The sequence below is a fragment of the Monodon monoceros genome, unplaced genomic scaffold (assembly GCF_005190385.1).
Source record: "Monodon monoceros isolate NGI ecotype Baffin Bay Population unplaced genomic scaffold, NGI_Narwhal_1 Super_Scaffold_1, whole genome shotgun sequence".
In the NCBI taxonomy this organism is placed as follows: Eukaryota; Metazoa; Chordata; class Mammalia; order Artiodactyla; family Monodontidae; genus Monodon; species Monodon monoceros.
In genome coordinates, this window is record NW_021703765.1 from 86,340,674 (window position 1) to 86,362,163 (window position 21,490).

The 21,490-nt window shown below is 60.1% G+C and overlaps 1 protein-coding gene across 1 annotated transcript in view; it reads right to left on the reverse strand.

The window, feature by feature from the left end:
- Window positions 1-3,160: 3,160 nt before the first annotated feature.
- The window catches only part of GALNT9 (polypeptide N-acetylgalactosaminyltransferase 9), a 91,504-nt gene continuing 73,174 nt past the window's right edge, over window positions 3,161-21,490 (reverse strand). Inside the window, exons 7-11 of the mRNA XM_029226959.1 lie at window positions 12,436-12,621; window positions 10,265-10,402; window positions 8,199-8,294; window positions 4,266-4,433; window positions 3,161-3,373 (exon numbers count right to left, since the gene is read on the reverse strand). Of these exons, the coding sequence (XP_029082792.1) occupies window positions 3,227-3,373; window positions 4,266-4,433; window positions 8,199-8,294; window positions 10,265-10,402; window positions 12,436-12,621 (735 nt within the window). The 3' untranslated portion in view covers window positions 3,161-3,226. The remainder of the gene's footprint in view (window positions 3,374-4,265; window positions 4,434-8,198; window positions 8,295-10,264; window positions 10,403-12,435; window positions 12,622-21,490) is intronic.

The window sequence follows — 21,490 nt, forward strand, 5'->3', positions numbered from 1 at the left end:
TGCCTCCCGCTAGGAGACCGTGGACGGCGCTGGGCCGCGATGGGCTGACTGACAGTCCCGCTGCCCGTGGACCCAGCTCAGCACCCCGTGTCTGGTCAGCACCTTTGTCCTCACGTGTCCTGGTGCCAGACAGGACCCTGACAGAACGCGCAGGGTTTCAAAACACGGGAACTCACCACCTCCCAAGGGGGTGAGAGGTTTGTCAAGACATTGACAAGCAATTTTCCAAGTGTCAGGATTCCATGGGATCCTGTGTTGGCTGCAAACCAGCCGACTCTGATGGGAGTGTCAGTTTGCCTAATGAACTGTAACACAAGTGAGGTTTAGAAGTTCGAGCCTGTGATATTTCCTAGTTTAAACGACAGGCAATGCATCTGCATGCTAATGGCCACTACATGTCATAATTTCACTTAAGAAACCTGTATTCCTGCAGACCAGTCCTTGGCTAGAGACTGGCTTTTAAGGCTTCACTCATGGCCACTTTTATTGCCTCCATCATCGTCTTAAATTTTGGGGAAAATCTGGAATAGAGAGAGGGTTTGGGGGACTTGGGTTAGAGCTGGCAGAATTCTCTGCCGAGAATGGAGAAATTGGGACACTTCAGAGCTCTCCCAGCAGCAGGAAGCAAGGAATTGGAGGAATGGGGTCAGGATCCCCAAGGAAGGAGAAGCGGAAGGGGGTGCCCGGTGGGCAGGGCACTGGGGGAGGGGCACATGCCACTGGGCTTGGGACGGAGGACAGTGAAGTGTAGGTTCATTACTTCACCCCGGGGCAAAGGGGCCGTGGATGCATAACCAACATGCCCCCTCAGACTCCGAGGGAAGGCCAGAGCCCTCACTCTCCCCAGAGACCCAGAGTTCGCTTCTGTAACTGAGCAGAACCCTGTGGGTCCTTCTTGGGACAGACCCCCTGCCCCTGCCATGTCCTCCGCCTGCCTCTTGTGTGCAGAAAAGCTTTAGCCTCCTAGGCCTTCCCCAAGTTTCAAAGAATAAATTTAATCAGAGAAATGAGAAAATGCAAAGAGAAAGGAAAACAGTCAAGCAAGGCTATAATAGTTTAGCCATTAAACAAAGTCAAGGACCTTTAGTTCCTCCTCAAGGGCTGTAGATACTATGCTGAGCCGTGTCCTTGAGCTGTTTTGCAGATACCGAGACCCCCGCCAGGTGGAGGAAGTTAGCTCTATGCTGCCCACAAGCACGTAGCCCCCAGACCGGCTGGAACCAGAAAGTTGATGGTGTTGACTCCCGATTACCTCACCACCAACCAATCAGGAGAATGTCCACAAGGTGGTCATGCACCTGGAAACCTCCCTCCCTCACCCTGTCTTTCCCTTCCCCTGAAAGCCCTCAGGGAGTGCGGGTCTTTTGAGCACTAACTACCTGGACTCCTTGCTCACTCCCTGCAATGAACACTGCCCTTCCCTTCACCACAAACTCGCGTCAGTAGATCAGCTTTACTGTGCGCAGGCGACCAGACCCAAGTTTGGTTCAGTAACACTTCTTCTGCTTCTTTCATATCTTCCAGGAAAATTTTCATCTCTTCTTTGGGGAAAATTCCCCCACGAGATATAAGATCCCTGGCACTACCAGAAGGGACTTTTCCTCTCCCAGAAAGAGGCACTATGGGATTAATGACTGAGAGGCAGGGAGCAAAAGGGGGCAGCCCAGGAGGTGTGGGGGATGGACTGGCTCCCCATCTTCTGGAAGGGTGGGCTGCCTGGCCACAGCACAGTGAGAGCAGGTAGGATCTTCAAGCCCCCCAGCTTGAAGCCCTGATGTCTGGAAACCCTGCCAGCCTGCTTTCCGGGTTACTCTATACGAATGGGGAGAAACTTGGAAGTTACTGATGGTGCCCACAATTTCTGTCCCTGGGAGACCACCAAAGGGGCCAGGAGACCCTGTGCATGGGGTGGGGGGAGCTAGGTGGGTTGGCTTTCAGGAGCTTGGCATCCCATCTACTGTTCATTTCCATGGCTGGGTGAGCCAAGCCCTGGGGCCCCTCACCGTTGCACAGCTGAGGCCTTCCACCATCGGACAGGAGGCAGGAGGAAGCAGCTAGGATTGGGAAGAAGCTAGCTTGGCACTGGACCTGATGGGGGAAAGGGACAGGCAGAACTTTTTGTCCTGCAATTTTTTTTTTTTTTTTTTTTTTTGCGGTATGCGGGCTTCTCACTATCGTGGCCTCTCCTGTTGTGGAGCACAGGCTCCGGACGCACAGGCTCAGCGGCCGTGGCTCCCGGGCCCAGCCGCCCCGCGGCATGTGGGATCTTCCCGGACCGGGGCACGAACCCGTGTCCCCTGTATCAGCAGGCGGACTCTCAACCACTGCGCCACCAGGGAAGCCCTGTCCTGCAATTTTAAGTGCAATCTTGAGAGGACCTGCTGGAGGCTCTGGGACAGCCCTGGTGGGGGTGTGCTGCTTCTCAGCTCCAGCCCTGGAGTGTGAAAGCCACTGTGGACAGTACATAAACCGAGGGGTGTGGCTGTGTGCCAATAAAACTTTATTTATAAAAATAGGCGAGGGGCCGCGGGTCATCGTTTGCTGACCCCTGCCTTAGAGCAACACAAGAGGTGCCTGGCCCCGGGTGAGCCGCTAGAACAGGGTTCCTCCCTGGACGGCCGACCAGCTCTGGCTCCTGTGGGCGAGACATCAGGTCTGTATGGTTTAATCACTCTTTACCGGACTGAAGCAGCCACATCAGTCTCCTCGCACAAGCGCTGCTGGGGGTTGTCTTTGAGGCCACGGCAGCCGCTGACCCCATCCCCCCTCACCAGCCAGGGAGAGCCTAGCTCCGCTCGGTTTAGATGGAGGTGGTCACCGGGGCAGCCCCGCCAAAGGGCGGAGAGGTCAGGAGCTCGGAGTTCACAGGGGGCTCTTGCTGCCTGGGGGATGGACGGGAGCTTCAGCACATGCAAGGAGGTGGCCACTGGCGGCTCGACAGGAATACCGTAGAAAAGGCACGTGATTCAGATCTGGAGCTGGCGGTCAGCTGATGCGCTCAGGCAGAGCCACCAGCTGCGGGGGGTCCGCGCTCCTGGAGGGGGAGAGGTCCCCATGTCCCCAGGACCCGCCGGCAGCTGAGAATAGGTCCCCCCCGCCACCGAGGGGATGCGGGCACGGCCAGGGCCCTCTGGGTTCCAGTGGTGGGCTGAGTGGGAGGGGCCCCACGCCTGCCCCAGGTCCTCAGGGTCTGCGCTGGGGCGGGGGCACAGGGTGAGCCTGGGGGTCAGTGCCGCCCTGGCTTGATCCAGTTTCTGATGGTCCACTTCTGCCCCGAGCACCTCTGCACCACCAGCCGGAGCCCGAAGTTGGCGTCCTTGGACATCTCCACCTCCAGGCACCGGCCTGTGTCTCTGCTCACGATGGGACCGCCCTGCATGGGAGGGAGACCCAGTCAGCTCGGGGGTCCCATCGCAAGAGCTTCCAAGGAGTGGGGGTGATACCAAGGCCAAGCGGGTCACTGCACGGCCACCTGAGACTCGGGGTCCTGACTCTCCCAGTCCCTCTGTCCCCCAATCCCTCTGTCCTCTCGCCCCCGCCCCCGTCAGCCATCTCCCTTCTCCTGGAGTCCCAGGAGTGATCAAGACAGTGGACCCCAGGGCCCCTGAGACGGGCTTCTCCCCCAGAATTGCCCCCCTGACCCCTGGCATGTCTGATTTGCCCATCGGTCACCTCTGCAGGCCCTCTGGTCCCCCAGACATCAAGGGCCCTGGCCCAAACCCAAGGACCCCCAAGCTCATGTCCTGTACGTCCTCTATCCTTCTCCAGACAGGTCCCTCCCATGCACGCTGGCCCTCAGCCTCCTGGCTCCAAACGCGGCCTCCTGGGGACCCGCTGGTCTTGTTGGGTCCACTTGAGACAGTGACAGCTCATCCCTGCAGCCTCTCCTGTAACCAGGAGCCCCCACACAGGACCGTGCACACATCTGTCCCAGGGTCTCCTGCGTGGGAGGAGTTGGGTCGATTTCAACAAATCTCTGGGGAGTCCAGTCTGGCCCCGCTTGGCCAGCAGCTGGGGCGGGGCTTCCGGGGCAGTCAGACCCCATCCCTTCTGCCTAAAGCCCCTCCCCAGGAGGCCAGAAGAGGCAGCCACGGGGCTGTGAACAGCCCGGCCCTTCCCTGGCTGTGGCTGCTGGCAGGTCCCCTAACGTCCGTGAGGGGGTCACGTGGGAGCAGCTGGTCCAGCCCCCGAGCCCTGCAGCCCCCGCTGCCCTCGGCTTCCCCACAGGCTGGTCCGGCGGCCCGGGGTCCCAGCAGCCCGCTGACCTGGGTGAAGTCCCACAGCCGCTGCGCTGGCCGGGCCACGTCCTCACACTTCCTCAGCGCGGGCGTGCGGCCCCTGCCGTCATCCACCAGGCACTTGGAGTCGGGCAGGAAGGCGGTGGAGCCCAGGGGGCCCAGCTGCAGCAGGCCCTCGGCGCTGTACCGCACCAGCTGGGGAGAGGCGTAGCGGGCTGTGGGCCGGGGCTGGCCTCACAGCGGCCCGCCCGAGGCCCTGGAGGGAGTAGGTGGGGCATCGCGGGCGGGACCAGCCCGGTCAGGGGCCAGCCTTGCTGGGGAGGGGCCGGGCCCGAGGAGCCCCCTCGGCCCCAGGGCGCCCAAGAGGCCATGGGCGGGGAGCCCACGGGGGATGCCTTCCGGTGGCCCCGCGGCCCCAGCCCCCTTGCTTCCACAAATTCCCCCAGCGGGATGCTCTCGGACTCCTTCCCCGGAGCTCTGCTCGGACCCCTCCCTCCATGGGGCCCAGAGCCTCCGCCTCAGACGAGGAGGACTTCACATGTGCCCCGGGCCGCCCGTCTGCCCTCGAACCGGAGGCCGCCCCAAGTTCATGGTTCCAGGTCACGTCATTTGCCAAACACCAGCTAAGTAACGCCTGTGCACCCACGAGGAAACCAGTGCTCTAGATTCCTCCGCTCCCCGGCTGTGTGGCTTTGGGCGAGTCACGCCACCTCTCTGTGCCTCGGTTTCCTCATCTGTGAGAGGGGATGATGACAGTGCCGCCCGGGCAGGGCCACCGTGGGGAACCCACAGGCGTGTGGAGTGCAGGCTGAGCACAGCAGGTGCCGGGGTCGGTCAAGTGCTTCTCTCCTCTCCTTTCTCGCGTTTTCTCTCCCAGAAGAGTGGGTGCGCGCACACACACACCCTCTGCTGTGTTTTCCAGTACAATCTGATGGCACAGCACCTCCCCTGCATGTTCGCACGGCCCTGCGACTCTGCCACCCCCGCTTAGCATGGGGCCCACGTTCTCTCCTGCGTCCTCCTGGGGGCGGCGTGTGAACATCCCAGAAGTGGTGCCACCAGACTCGGGGGCTGGGCGTAAATGCACGTGACACCTCCCACGTCTCCTGGGACGACCGTCCTCGGCATCACCGCTCCAGGGTGAGGAGGCCCGAGCGGCAGGGGGGAGGCCGTGTGGGGAGGGGCTGAGGCCCCGGAGCGGCAGCTCACGGTGGCTCAGACGTGGCCTCACCAGCCTGCCGGGTGGCCTGGGCTGTGCCGTGCAGAGTGGGTCCTGCTGCAGATCTGTGAGTAAAATAAAGACTGTGGTCCTTGCGGGCCATTCTGCCTGGGGACAGGTGGTCACAGATATGCTCGTGTCCCTTCTCCGTAAACTTGCTGAAGCCACGGAGATTTGAATATGGGGTCGGCAGCCCCTGAAATGTCCAGCACAAGCTCCAAGCCGGAGCCCCTGCCACCTGTAGCTTCAGCCTCAGAGGTAAGGACCTGGCGGAGTTCGGAAGCGGGAGCCTCAGTGCCGGGGAGCCAGCACGGCCCGTGATCAGGGAGGTCTGTCCCAGATGCCGAGCGGGGCAGCGAGCCGGGCTGGGAAGGGTTTAGGTGACCACAGGCGTCGCCGCTGGCTTGTGGGGAAGCTGTGTACTTCTAGAGACGCGTTCTGAAATACTCTGAGGTGAAAGGACCTGACGCCTGCAACTTGCTTTAAAATGACTCAGAAAAAAATAAATGATACAAATACGGCCCGATCTGAACACCACTGCATCAGGATCAGGGGTGGAGAACCGTGTCTGTGAAGGGCGGGGAACAAGCATGTGTGTTTCATGGTTACGGCTGCACGTGTTTTCCCTTCTTTTCCCTCCATAAACCTTTAAAAAGGTAAAAACTTTTCTTTGGCCAGCAGGCTGCTCTTTGTTGACCCCATGAGCGTGTGGTTGGTCATTTGAAGACTTTTCTACTTTTCTGGAAGCTTGAAAGTGGTCAGAATAAAACCTGACAGGTTAAAGGAAGGGCCTCCTAACGACCCCCAGGCTATGTCGAGTCCAGCCCAGGAGGGGTCCCACGCCCACAAGGAGGTGGACGCGCCTGCCCCGTGTTCCTCTCACTCACACTGGTCAGGCCAGCGCAGCGGACAGAGGACAGAGGGCTGGGCCCCATCGTGAGGGGTCCAGGTACTGGTCTGTGTCTGCTCCCTGAAGACTGTTTACTAACCATCTGTACGTGTGCAGATTTTGGTCCGAGACTGGCTTTCTTTATGTTGTAGGCTGAACTGTTTCCCCCCAAAAGTCATGTTGAAGTCCTAACCCCCTGGCACCTGTGAATGTGACCTTATTTGGAAATAGGATCATTGCAGAAGCGCTCGAGGTAAGATGAGGTCATACTGGGTTAGGGCGGCCCTAATCCAACATGACTGGTATCCTGATGAGCAGAGAAAACAGAGGCACAAGGAGAAGGCAGGGTGAAGACTCAGCCAGAGGCCCGCACAGGCCACGCGATGATGGAGGCAGAGCCTGGAGGGATGTGGCCACCAGACAAGAACTGTGGGACCACCGGGGCGGGAAGGGTGGCCCTAGAGCCTCAGGAGGGAGCACAGCCCTGCCCATGCCGTGATTTCAGATTTCTGGTCTCCAGAGCTGAGAGAATAAACACCTGTCATTTAAACCGGTTCCCAGTTGGCCCCAGGACACTAACACAGCCGGGGATCGGGGTTTGGGGATGTAGCTTGTCCCCGTGAACACTTCAGCAGCCTCCACTGAGACCAAACTGACTGAAGTCATTTGCAAAGGAGACACCACCACGGGCGTGTCCGGCCTGGTGGGCACATGGGTCCATCTGACCTCTCTGTGGGGCACGGTCCCGTGGGCTGCCCTCCCCGTCCACCTGTGTCCACATCCACCCTGGTTCCAGCAGCGAGGCCGCTTCTGCCGGCCGCCCCAGGGTCCACTCGCAGGACCCCAGGCGTCACGCGGCGTCCTTGGAACACCCACACCTCACTCAGCCACGCGATTCGCTGCCCCAGACACCTCCGAGGCTGGCCCCGCGCTCCACAGCAGGGATCGCTGGGAAACGACCACCGTCCACCCGGCCACCTGGAGTCGAAGAGGAGCAGGGCGTGTCCGGTGACGCCCCACAGACGTGGCCTCTCACCTCAGGTCTGTGCCGGCCAGAGGATTCCCTCCTGCAGCTGAGGGCCCAGCAAACTGGATTTCTCCCGGGAGGCCGCGTTTGCACCTCGATGGGTGATTCTGCTTCGCTCTCTTAAGGCAAGGCCACGTGCCAGCAGGGGTCCTGTGAAGAGGCTGCAGGGGTGCCAGGGGAGCACGGTCTTCTCCGTCGCCACAGGCTTGGCACCTCGCGCCCGCGACAGACCCCCACGCAGCTGTGCGGATGTGTCAGCACCCGTGGGTGTCCCAGAGCGGGAGCAGGTTCAGAGAGCTTCAAGGGGGCCGAGTGTCATTTCGGGGGTTAATTTAAGTCCCACCCACTGAGAAGCAGCATTGTCACTGCAAGCAGAAGGCGGGTCCGCTTGGGATTGGAAACATCAGGCTGTGCATCGGGGTCCAGCACACCAGCACCGCCACCTCTGGAAACACACCTGCCTGGGGTCTGGACACCCGAGTGGCTGTCTTTAAAGCCCTCCAGGTGATAAGAACTGGTGACTAATGTGATACTTCCTGGGTTACGTCTACACCGTGGCTACCATTCACCCTCATTTTCCACTTCAGTCCGCACGGCAGCCCTGAGAAATAGGTCCGTGATCATCCCCTCGATGGATAGGGAAACTGAGGCACAGGTGCCAGGTGATTCGCCCAAAGCAAAGCCGTTGCTCTTAATTTACCCAGGGCCTGAGCTCACAGCCTGCACGGCATCAGAATGCCCCGGCAGGCCTGCCTCTGCCCGCCGGGGGCCACCTCCACCTGTGTTCGGGGCTGTGTCCCTCAGGAACGTCACCGCCATCCCTACCTGGGAGGACATCCCGTGGCAGGGGTACAGGATGGCACGGTCATCGTCTTCTGCCCCCTGGTCCAAGCAGTAGCCGCTGGCTTTGCTGTTTCTCACCTACGACCAGAAATCAAAGGAGAGGCCCCGTCACAAGGGTGCTAAAGGCAGAGGCAGGCTGGAGGGAGCTTTACCGACCGGTCCCCTGCCCAGGGCCTGTGGTCGCAGGAAGGGGTGGCCCTCCTGGGATAAGAGGAGGGACAGGGGGAGGGGGGAGGAAGGGAGGGGGGAGAGGAGGGGAAAGGGGGGGGGGGGAGAGGAGGGGAAAGGGGGGAGCGGGGAGAGGACAGTGCCCTGGCCGGTGGGCTGGCTGCGGAGGAACTGGCTGGGCTCCTTGGAAGGGATGACCATGCCTGGCTTTGGGGGCGATGTGGACAGATGTGCCGTGTGTGCGTGCGTGTGCGTGCGTGTGCGTGTAGACCCGGCCACCCTCCCCAGGTGAAGCTCGCCACAGAAGCGGTAGCCTTGGAAAACAGCGAGGAGGGCCTGGCTGGCTCCCGGGAACAGCCTCCCCACATTCACGTCTTTTGCCGCATGACTGCAGCTCGTCCCCTCACCGGGGGTCAGGGTGCTACTCCCACAGCCCCCGAGTCTGGTCTGGCCTGGAGGCTTGCTCAGCCAATAGACGCAACGGAGATGGCTGTGTGCAGCTCTGAGCCTCAGGACACCTGCAGCCCCCACACTGCCTTGACCCCTGACTCTACCCTGAGAACAAGCCGAGCTGCCCGCTGGGCGTGACAGACATGTCACCTGCGCCCCAGTGCCCTGTTGACAGCCAGCGACCCTCCAGGTGTGCGGGTGAGCCTGTCCCCAGAGACCTGATGTCAGACTGGCCGAGGTCATCTCAGCCTGCCCCAGGTCAGGGCTGCCTGGATGACCCCTAGACTTGTGAGCAGGCACAGAGGCTTACTGCCCGAACCCTCTGTGTTCTAGGGATGTTTGTTTGGCAGCACTAACTAACTGACATAGCACTCCCACCCCAAGAGGTAGCACAGGTTTGAACCTTGTCAGCTGGCAAAGTTCCTAACGTTACAGCTTCTGTGGGTGGGCGATGCATGAATTTGACTCATCGTGGTCAGGAGCACGCAGGGCAGCCTGGGAGGGGCTGGGAGGAGAGTGGCCTCCCGCCCACGCTGCTGATATGCATCCGTGGAGCTCCCTGTCATGTGGGAAACCTCTGTGTCCAGAGGAGCGGGAATCTGGCTTGGGGGTGTACCAGGAGGTCCAGGAACGGACAGGCCTCCTGGGATTATTCCCCACCCCTTGGTATCACTTCTGCTTGGCCCACCTAAGTTCATGCATTCCTTCGCCTTGGGGAGCCTGGGTCCCCGTGGAGGAGCTGAGGCCTGGGGTAGGGGGAGGCCTGTCCCCCAGCACAGACCAGGACGAGTGGGCAGGAACGCAGTGCCCTCCCCCGGCTTTAAGGAGAGGTGTGCGTGGCCGTGCACGTGGGGGCCGGTGCAGACACGTGGGTCTTCCCACAGCTGGTGCCTGTACTGGTGTGAGTCCTGTCGTGCACTTGCATGCAGGTATTGTGGCACACAGACACGCTGTGTGTGTGAACGCATCCGTGTGCAGGGCTCTGCACATATGTACTTATGTGTTCACGTGTCATTTTGTCTCAGTAACAAGTATTTGCACCGTGCAGGGCAGGCAGCTTGGGTGGGGTCTGCATACACAGGTGAAGATGTACAGGTAGCTTTCAGTGTGCAAATGTACACTTCTGTGTCTGTGTGCACTTACACCCATATGCACGTCTGCACAGATCAATGCATGTGCATGAGATCATGTATAAACACGTGTGCGACACAGATACGTATGCACACACGTGTCTCTGAATCTACTTTGTGTACCTCGGTATGCAGGCACGAGTGTGTGTCCCTGCGGCTCTTACACTGGTGTGTGCGTGAGTGTGCCCGTGCACTCTGCTGGCTGCTGTCCGTGAACGTGTGCCCGGGGACAGGCCAGGATGCCGGGAGGCGGGGCGCGGGTGCGGGGTGCAGGGTGCAGCCATCCCTCGGAGGCGGTACCTCTCCGTACGTGAGCGTGTCGTTGTAGGTCCTCATCTCTGGGTACACGTTGTCCAGGTACCACTTGAAGCTGTGGCACTTCAGCCTCTGGCGCAGGGCCAGCCGCTCGGACACGTCCCCAAAGTCCACGCCGGGGTTCTGCGAAGCCGGAAGCAAGGCGGGACGGGTGCTGCGGTGTGCAGAGCCCGCACCAGCCAGGCCTCTGCCCGGGGGGTTGGGGAGCCCCAGGACCTGCAGGCCCCCCATCACAGGACCGTGCCACGCTCAGGGCTTCCCGGCCCCGAGCCTCGTCTGGGGGCCTTCTGCCCTCCCAGGCTCCTTGAAGGTCCAGGGCAGCGGGGCCGATGGGAAAAGCCTGGCATCTCCGGCCTGTTTGCAGCAGGACCAGCTGGAGAGCAGCCGGCCTGGACAGACAGCCACCGGCAGTGTGTGTGGGCCAGGCTTGTAACACCCTGCACCCGCCCAAGGAAAGACCTGCCCTCAGCCAGCTCCCGGGAGGTGACTTCAAACATCCCGAGTATTGTTTACGGGGGCCAGGCCAGGTCGTCTGTGCTACAGGGTGACCTACGGGGGTCGCCGTGGGGCATCAGCTTGACCTCTGCAGGGGCCGGAGACCAAGGCCGGGCACGTGGAGGTCAGCCCCGTGCACGTGAGCCCCAGTAAATTCTGGAGGCTGAGGCTCGGGTGCACTTCCCGGGTTAGTGATACGCTGTACATATTGTCACACATTGCAGCTGGGAGAATTAAGCGCAATTTCTGTGACTCCCTGGGAGTCACATCCTTTCATTATAAGAAACCACAGCCCCCACGTAACAGCTTTTCTGAGCTCTGAGTCCTTGTAGCCAAACACCAAACCTGAGGGTGGTCCTGGGGGCCCTGACACTCTGTGACAGGTTGGGGATGTGGGTGGGTTTGAGAAAGCCCCCTCCCCAAGCCCAGGTCCCCGAGGCTCTGATACCAGCTAAGGAAGGACCGTGGGCCTGGTGTGAAGGGCAGACCCTGGGCTGGACGCGGGAGCAGATGACTTTGGGAGCCCTCCACCTACAAGGCGGCATCACCCAGACATGGGGCCGTGAATCCGACTCAGCTCAGGAGGTTGCAGTGAAGATGTTTAAAATACCAGGACGTTTTACACATAATGAAGATAATGTCTCTTAACTTTTTTGTTATATACACGAAGCTCTATCTGCTGACAGCTAGACATCCATGCACACGTGTGCCTGTGTGTGTGTGTGTCCTAATAAAAGATCAAGCTCCTTCTGTGGGTGGATGCTTCCAGGATGAGTCTACCCCAGAGACGCGAATCCTCCCGTGTCCAGGGGAGCAGAAGTGCGTGAGGCTGGTCCTGCAGCCAGTGGGGGTGAGCAGGACGGGCAGCCTGTCCTCAGCACTCCCATGCACACGCACATACGTGCATGCACACAGTGCACACACACGTGTACGCCCAAGCCCCTTCTCTGGGCTGCCCCGCCCCCCAACCCTGGTTAGGACCCTCTGGCTCACACCCAGATCCTGCTTCCCGCCGGCCACAGGCAGACCCCTCGAACAGACCCCTCCTGCCCCCGCTCCCTGCAGGGCAGGCAGGTCTGGCTGCAGACATCACACGTGGGAGAAGCCACCATCCCCACAGCAGGCGGGCCCTGAGAGCCCCGTGACGGGGTCCTGAGGAGGACCGAGTTACATTCCGGCTCTGCCTCTTTTCAGCCGCGCACACTCGTGTGCCTCAGTTTCCCAATCTGCCGTGTGGAAGTGATGGGGTCATCATTACGGTCATCGTATCACCATGGCCTCGTGCAGAACTACGGGGAGAGGCTTCTGCGTGGCGAGGGGTATGCTATGTGTCCCAGGAGGGGCTGTGGTCACCCTGGGGCAGCTCTCAGCGCAGCAGCGGCTGCGACCCCGCAGTGCCACGTCTGCAGCCGCTCGGGGGCTCACACCGTGGAGGGAAGGAGCTCTCGGGGCGGGAGGGAGGCGTGCCAACCAGCGTCACAGCTGCTGGAAACGGGCTCTGCTTGGTGAAGGTCATGACGTTCCTGAGCCTCATCCTGGCTGAGCTGTCCAGGAGGCCCCACCTCGCGTGGCCGGGCTATGCCTTGGATGACCACTGAGGCTGTCCCCGGGGGCAGCCCCGCCCCCAGCCCTCCCCGTCACCACCCGGTCCACCAGCTTACGCTCATGGGGATGTTCCAGGCCATGTACACGTGGGACTTGAAGCTGTCCATCCACACCTCGGCCGCCCGCAGGGCGTTGCGCTTTGCGTAGTAGTCAATGTCGTTGTTGTAGGGCTTCTTGGTACGCTCGATGTGGGCCACGCGGGAGCAGGGCAGAACCTCCATGCTGCCGCCGCACTGCCACACCTGTGGGGACCCGGGTCTGGATGGTGGGTCCGCCCCTCCCAGCAGCCACCGGGGCCAAGGGCACCCTCCACCCTCCCCGCATCCCCTGTTCTCAGATCCCCGGGACAGGCCTTCCAGAGGACAAGGAGGCCCAGCCGCCTGGGCCGTTCCAGCGGAAGACGCCAAAGAGAAGCCGTGGCTTTGGGTTAAGCCCATCAAAGCCTGGGGGCAAGGCTGCCTCCCCTTCTGGATTTCCCACCGAATTGCATTTCTCTTGCACGTCCCATGATCTAAACAATGGAGGGATTTTTTTCTGATATCCTGACAGTTCATTATTATCCCTTTCCTATGGCCCCTGCCACCACTCAGTGTTTGCTCTGGGCCCAGAGCCTGGCCTGAGAGGGGGCTACTTCCTACCAGCAGCTGTCCTCCCCCCGCAGCTGGAAGAACCAACCTACAGTCTAATTTTAAAAGAGCAGCTTGCGGGACTTCCCTGGTGGCGCAATGGATAAGAATCTGCCTGCCAACGCCGGGGACACGGGTTCGAGCCCTGGTCCAGGAAGATCCCACATGCCGCGGAGCAACTAAGCCTGTGCACCACAACTACTAAGCCTTCGCGCCACAATTACTGAAGCTGTGCTCTAGAGCCCATGAGCCACAACTACTGAGCCTGTGTTCTAGAGTCTGCGCACCACAACTACTGAGCCCGTGTGCCACAACTACTGAAGCCCATGTGCCTAGAACCTGTGCTCCACAACAAGAGAAGCCACCGCAATGAGAAGCCTGCACACCGCAATGAAGAGTAGCCCCTGCTCACTGCAACTAGAGAAGAGAGCCCCTGTGCAGCAGTGAAGACCTAATGCAGCCAAAAATAAAATAAATAAATTTATATTTTCAAAAAAGAGCAGCTTGCTATGCAAACAGTGCTTCAAGCACCCCAGACACAGTCTCGGTCTAAAGGAAAAGTCTAAACAAACAGCTGTTTCTTCTGCAAATAAGGCTCCCCAAAGTCCCTAACTGCTAGAACCCTCACTTGTAATAGAAATGTTATCTTGCATCAGGATCGCCTTTCATGCCTGCTTGCTTCTGCACTGCTTCACCTGACAAAACTTAGCCTTACTAGGCATGGGTTGTGTTAGTCTGTTCTATTCTACCCCATCCTATGCGATCCTACCTGTGCCATGAGGCGCCCAGATATTTGGTTCACACAGCTCTGGGTGTGTCCAGGTGAGATGAACACAAGTTGGTGGGCCGAGTAAAGCAGATTGCCCTCCTCAGTGTGGGTGGGCCCCAACCAATCAGTTGAAGGCCTGAACAAACAGAAAGGCTGAGGGAGGGACAGTTCACTCTTTGCCTGACGGTCATCGAGCTGGGCTGCTGGTCTTCTCCTGCCTTCAGACTTGGTCTGGAACCACACCCTCGGCTCTCCAGGGCCTCCAGCTTGCCAACTGCAGGTCTTGGACTTCTGAGCCTCCGTAACTGTGTGGGCCAATTCCTTATCATCTCTGGATAACCCAGACTAATGTCCTACCCTATCTTATCCCACCCTACCCCATCCCACTGAAAAAATGCTGGTGCAACCCACCAGGTCGACTTCACCATGAACAACTCAGTCTGATCAACTTGGCCCAAGCTCTCTTCGGTCAGATTCTTACCCCTAAGCCTCTTCTAATTCAGACATTTTGGAAATGCCAGGCATGTGCTAAGCACCTTACTCGCCTCATCTCACTCAACCCACCACGACCCAGGAAGGACGGGTACCACAGGCAATGTTCTCCTCACTGTACAGAAGAAGATACCGAGGGTCAGAGAGGTTAAGCCAGTCACACGAGCTCACGGGACCTGACCAGGCCTGACTGATCCCACAGCCTCTTAATGTCAATGCTGTGCTGGTCATACCTCCCCCGCACAGCCACTGTCTTCTGGAAACTGTTGTATTTTAGAGTTGAAATATAACATCAGTTCACAAACATTTGTCCATGCAGCCACACTTGAAAGTTGTCATTTCTTTTTTTTTTTGCGGTACGCAGGCGTCTCACAGCTGTGGCCTCTCCCATTGCGGAGCACAGGCTCTGGACGCACAGGCTCAGCGGCCATGGCTCACGGGCCCAGCCGCTCCGTGGCACGTGGGGTCTTCGCAGACCGGGGCACGAACCCGTGTCCCCTGCATCGGCAGGCGGACTCTCAACCACTGCGCCACCAGGGAAGCCCCCTTTTTTTTTTTTTAATAATTTTTATTGCAATATAGTTGATTTACAATGTTGTAGGATTTTTTTATTTTTGGCTGCGTTGGGTCTTTGTTGCTGCTCATGAGCTTTCTCTAGTTGCGGCAAGCGGGGGCTACTCTTCGTTGCGGTGAGTGGGCTTCTCACTGCGGTGGCTTCTCTTGTTGCAGAGCACAGGCTCTAGGCCCACAGGCCTCAGTAGTTGTGGCACACGCGCTCATTAGTTGTGGCTCGCGGGCTGTAGAGCGCAGGCTCTGTAGTTGTGGCGCACGGGCTTAGTTGCTCTGCCGTGGAAGGGGTCTTCCCGGACCAGGGATCAAACCCGTGCCCCCTGCATTAGCAGGCGGATTCTTAACCACTGCACCACCAGGGATGTCCAAAAGTTGTCATTTCTTATCGCAGAGAGGATGGGCCTTAATTCACTTCCCTATTGCCCCAGTTATTAGACATTTAGATTTTCCTCCTGTAGTTTCTTCACTATTAAAATCAAGGCTGTACTCCACATTAGAAACACGTTCTTGGGCTAAATCGTCAGGTAAGTTGGCAGGCACGAGTACTTTAAGCTGAAGTCTTGTTGACAAACACAACTGGGTGTTTCTCAGTCTTGGGCATGGATTTCACTCCGTGGGTCCCTCTGGCCTCTTGTCTAGCCTTCTTCAGCCTAAACGTTCTGCCTTACGCCCAGTTTAAGTGGCACCGGCTTCATCAAGGCCCATTCCTCCCAGACAGCGACTGCGCAGAGTGGCCTTGACACGTCGGGGCTCCAGCCTGAATTTGCAGAACCCACTTTGGGACCCATGAGGAGGGGCTTGAGAAGCGGGGCTGGCTTCACGGGAGGCGTGGAAGGCGGGGCCTGCTAGAGCTCACACCAACTAGAGGCAGCGCTCGTTTCCTGGGGCTGTGTAACAAGGACCGCAGACCAGGTGTAAACAACAGACACATTCTCTCACAGCCCTTGAGGCCCCGCTCCCTCCGGGGCTCCAGCGGAGGGTCCCACCTCCCTCTCCCAGCTTCTGGTGGCCCCAGGTGCCCTTGGCTTGTGGCCCCATCCCTCCCGTCACGCGGCCTCCCCGCCATGGGTCTGTGTCTCAAGTTCCCCTCTCCTCTCTCGGGTAAGGACAGCAGCCATCAGATTTAGGGCCCACCCTAATTCCAGGAGGATCTCATCTTGAGACCCCTCACAGCTTCCAGGCAGAGGTCTCTGGGGCTGCCATTCACCCACCACAGACGCCAAGCCCCCGTCTCGGGGAAGAGCACGGCCCAGCCCTGCCTGCTCCCTCGGCCCTACTCTCTGCCCCCGGGAAAGCAGAGGAAGACAGGAAAGTCTCACAGCAGGTAACGGGCAGCCCCTCCTGACACCACCCATGGCTGGGATAAGAAATCACCCGAGCGAGGGAGGGGAGGCTGCCCACTCCTCGTGGCTCACTGAGCACGTGCCCAGCACGCTCTCCCCTGGCCCGGCTCATGGCCACTCGGGACCACTGCTTGGCACCCTGCAGGCTCAGCAGGCAGCACCCACGGCCTCCGCCTGACGGTGAGAACCGCGCACGCTCTGTATCAGAGACGCGGTGCATGTTTACGCCCAGGTCCCGAGCTGCAGACCCAGCCTTGCTTCCACGTGACTTTGCTTCCACGTGGCTGGAGGTGGGGCCGCAGGGGGAGGGCTGAGGGCCCTGCCCAACTCCCACCACTTCCGCTCACACACCTCTGTCAAACCCCGGCACGTGGCCCAGCTGCCCAGGAGACTGGGAGCGCAGGTGGTCACCTGGTGAGCCGGGAACCTTCCAGGAGGCCAAACACTGAAACAAACAGAGGAAGCTCTGCACACCCACAGGGCAAGTGCCCGGTCCCCCTGCCCATCCTCTGTGGCCACCGTCACCACACGTTTCCTGAGGGGCCTCCCTGCTGTCCGTGCCTGCCTAGTCTCCAGCCGGGGCCGGGGCTTCTGTCCAGCCGTCCAGGCCTCTGAACCTCCCCTCGCCCCTGCTCGTCTCAGCGCCCACCCCACACCCTGCCAGGGCCCCTGTGCTGGCTGCTCCCTCTGGCGGGAACGCCCTCCCCGAGCTCCGCTTGCCTGGCCGCCTCTCCACCTTCAACTGTGCTCGCATGTCACCTCCTCCGGGATTCCCTCCTTACCACCCCATTTAAAGCGCAGCCCCTCAAGCCTCATTCCCCGGCTAGCCCTGTCTACCTCTGTGGCTTTTGTGTCTTTCTCACATGTGACACCATTTACCTGCTGATTCCATGTTGTCTGTCTGCCCCACTAAAATGTAAGCCTCGGTCAGTGGGGTTTTCCATTGCAGCATTCCCAGCTGACAAAGCTGGACCAGGAGGTAGCAGTGGGATGACGATAAACCCCAACAATGCCATGCGGGGGCGAGCAGGGGATTAACCTCACCCTCGCTGCAGATGAAAATAAGAACTGAGGCTCAGAGACGTTAAGAAACACATCCAGGCTCACACAGCTGGTTCCTGGTGGGACAGGGATTCAGAACCCTTGCACGAAGACCCTGAAGTTTCTGCTTCACCCACAGCTGTGAAAGGTGTCATGGGGACGATTCACACGATCTAAGTGTTCCTGTCACACCCACCCTGTGTCTCAACCACTAATTATCTCAATCGACTTGGTTAGTTGCCACCCAAACAGAAACAGCAAACACGAGGCAGAGGACCAGGTGTCAGGCCTTCGGGCAGCGGCTTGGAGGGAGGGCGAAGGGCACGGGGGCGGGGGGGGTGCCCACCCCGCCCAGAGGGACCCCCGCCCCTCAGCCAGCAGATCTCAGCTCCTGGAGCCTTGCTGCTGGTTTCTGAGGCTGGGATTCCAGAGCAGCAGCCTTTATACATAAGCCCTTCTTACAAAGTCCGGAAATAACGGTCCATCAGCAGGAATGCCTGTGAAGGTTTATTTACCCTCCAGCCGCCCTGGCAATGTACGCCTGACAGGTGTCCCAATAGGAGCCGAGGGGCTGGGACCAGGACCCGGTGACAGGGGGGCCGCGTGTGGCCTGGGGATGGCAGAGCGGGCGACAGGGCCTGAGTGCCTTCCCTCAAATCGATGCTCTTAGGACGTCCATCGTGAATCAAGCTGCCGTTTCTCGTGGTTTCTTCCCCATCTTCCTCCTGCACCACAATGGTCAACACAACATTTCTGGAGAGCCCTGCTACTAAAAAGCCAGTGCCTCCTGAAACCTGAGCGGAGAAGGAAAATGGTCCCAGCCACTTGGCGGGAGAGGCCACGTGTCTGTGCATCCTTTGTAGGGAGACGCCTCTCTGGACTCCGAGTTCATCCCCTTGGCCGCACAGCCCAGGAGCGTGGCACACGGCTCCTCACTGGCCCCGCCTCTCCGTGAGCCTTCCCGTGAGGGCCGAGGGACACGGAGGGGCACTGCCGCGCTGCCAGCGCAGGAGCTTCCCAGTCTGCTCTGTGGTAGCATCTCCTGGTGGAGGTTAAAATTCTCACCCCTGCTGACCACATCAGAACTGATGGTCTGATGGTCGGGTCCCTGGGGCCCGAATCTGCACTCAGGGGAGGCCGTGCTGTCCCAGGGGCCTCCTGGGGAGGCGGAAGGAGCAAGCCCCGCGGTTCTGTTTGGATATAGCTGAACACAGGGGCCTCTGCTGCTGCAACCAGGGTTTCCAACTGGGTCCCCCCAGAGAGGCAACGGGGCCCGCGGCTCGACCCTGCAGTGAGACCCGCAGGGCGGCCAAGTGGGTGGGAAAGGATACGCACGTACGCGCATGCACACGCGCACACTCACACCTTCCGCTGGGGACAGCTCGCCCTGTGGGCGTGCAGCTGTTCTGTGGAGCAGGCCCCTGCCCCGTGGGGGGACTTCAGAAGGGACAACCAGGAGCCCCCCGGGGCCTCTGCCGGAGCCCTAGGGCTCAGAGTGCCGGCCACTGGGACAGAAGGCCGCTGACACATCTTGGACCCGAAATAAAGAGCTTCAGGCCCAGAGCAGAGACCCAGCAAATCTCAGGTCCGTTGGAGCTGGCGGCCCAGCAAACAACTGCAGCTGCTTCTCCAGACGCAGCCCTGGTTGCCGAGGGGGATGGAGGAGGAACGGGGTCGGGCGTCTGCTGCCTCAGGGCTGACCCCGAAGGCCTCGGGGTCCCAGCGTCGAAGCTGGAGAGCGGCCGGGGCTGCTGCAGCTCCTCTCCCCTCAGAGTGGCCTGGGGGCCGGTCAGCAGTGGGGATGCTCAGGCCCGGCCCACCCTCCCTGATCACAGCCGAGAAGCGCCTCTGGGAGACCTGGCGGGAGGTGCCACGGTGGCCGAGCTCCTGTTTATGAATCCAATCCCTCCACAGGTGGGCGCTGGCTGGTGAAACAGTGCCGGATAAGAGGTAAACAGATAAACCACCAGGCTGCGGGAACTCCCTGGCGGTCCAGTGGTTAGGGTTCAGCACTTTCACTGCCACGGCCCAGGGTTCAATCCCTGGTTGGGGAACTAAGATCCCTTAAACCACGCAGCATGGCCAAAACCACCCCGAAAAACAAAACAAACAAACAAAACAAAACCACGGGGCTGGTCCCCCAACCTGGAAACGCAGGCAGTCTGAGCCGTGAGCCCCTCCGCAAACATCTGTCCATCCTTCCTGTACTTTCAGAGAACCTGAGGAGCACCGCTGGCGTGGCCCAGCCTCATGCACGTGGCCACTGCCAGGCTGGGTCAGGGCTGGAGACACCACCTCCTTCAGGATTATTCAGGGGAAGGATCACCCCAAAGGGCATTGGAAAAGAGGGCATTGATTCATGTGCCCAAATGCAAACGTCCATGACCTATAATGCTGGCTCATTACGAGACAGCTGGCCTGGGCTTGCACAGACTCAAGACAGGCCAGAGGGGAGCCATGCAGAGGGGAGAGGAGGGCTGGCCTGTGTAGTAACTGTGTCTTTTTTTTTTTTTTTGGTGGCTCCAAGAGGCCGGTGGGCTCTTAGTTCCCCGACCAGGGATCAAACCTGGGCCCTCGGCAGTGAAAACTCGGAGTCCTAACCACTGGACTGCCAGGGAATTCCCTTAACTATCTTTTAAACGTCTTTATTCTGATACTTTGACGTCTGGGGCCTCGCTGACCCGGAGGGACGGCCTCTCCCAGGTTCCCGATTCCAGGAGGCTGTAAACCACTCAGCTGAGCGCCCCTGTCACGTGTAACCCAGTCAGCCGGAGCCCCACCCCGACCCCCCCGTGGGCTCTCACCCCCAGGGCAGGGCCAGCCCCACGTCCCAGAGCCCCGGGAATGGCTCAGCCAGCCACTGCTGGGCTCCCCTAAGGCATCCTTCCCTGGGAAGCCCAGTAAAGGCTCTGACCCCAGTGCACCCCACCCTCTGCCTCCTGACCTCCCCGTGGCCCCTCCTCCTGGGAGCTGGGAGTAACCCCCTCCCGTCAGTGGACGTGGTCTCCTGATCCGCTGGCGGCTCCATACCTGAATAATAATAAAACAGCTGGCCAGGGCTGGCGGCTACCTGGGGGCTGGGACAGCAGGTAACAGTGGGGCCTTCGACCCCAATTCCCTCTCAGCTTTCATCTCACAGAGCAGGGTGCACCTGGCCACTCCACAGGGCCCGTCCCCGTTATCTTCTCCAGCTGCCCTGGAGGAAGATTCTAGCTGCCGGGCAAACTCAGAGTGTGCTGCTGGGAGATCTGAGAAGCTGCTGGGCTCCCACGTGCGGGCCTGGGAGAAACTTCTGCTGCTGTTGGTGGCCTTGCCAGCGTCCTCGTGACTGCTCTCTGGTCCAGCCTGTTTAAGGCCACTTGGGAGGGAATGATGCACAGACTCTGGCTCTCGGGGGTGCACACCCCAGTCAGGCACTGTGGGCCCGGCCCGGGCCACTTTGGCAGAACAGAAGTCGTCGGTTTCACAGGCGACCTGCTCGGGACCCTCAAGTCTTTCTCACATGATTTGCAGGTGACACAGGGAGGCTTTTAGTAACAAACCATCCCTGGCACGCATCCAGAGCTGAGCTGTATCAGCGCTCCCCGCGTGCGCGGAGATGCCTGGTGGCGTCGGAGTCACGGCTGTTCCGCGGACTCTGCTGTGCATCCAGGCTGGAAGGGTTCTCTGAGCGCGGCCCTCGGTTCCTGGTGACGGCTGTTTCTTGGTAGCTGCCTCGGCTGCCACGTGGACAGGCTCACGCAAGCAGACGTCCTCTCCCGCCGTCCGGGAAGCTCACGCCGCTGGGTTCCCTGAGGGCCCAGCCCAGGCTGGCACGTCCCACATCCACCCCGATGGCCCCAGCTGGTCGTTTCGTCTCTGAGCCCTAGACCTGAGGATGAAGAGAACGACCCTTTGCGGTATCAGGACAGGCTGATCGCTCTAATCAGAAATCAGACTTCACTGGATGCGCACAGGAGTTCACGCCTGGCTGCCGTCTCAGCGCACTGCAGGCAGCGGGGCACATAGCCCCTGGGGACCCGGCACTTCGTGGCGGCTACGTGCTCTCCCAGCGGCTGTTGGATGGAGAAGGAGCGTGGGCGCGGGCGCCGAGGACAGCATGGGAGAATTTCCCTGCTCAGGCCTGAGGGTGGAGCTGCCGCCCCCTCCCCGCATTGCCCCATCTGGGAGTGGGGGGCGGGGGTGGGAGGCCACACCTAATGGGGCGGGCTGGTGATGGACTCCAGGAAAGGGAGGCTTGCGATCACGCAGGGGAGTTTTGCTGCAGGGG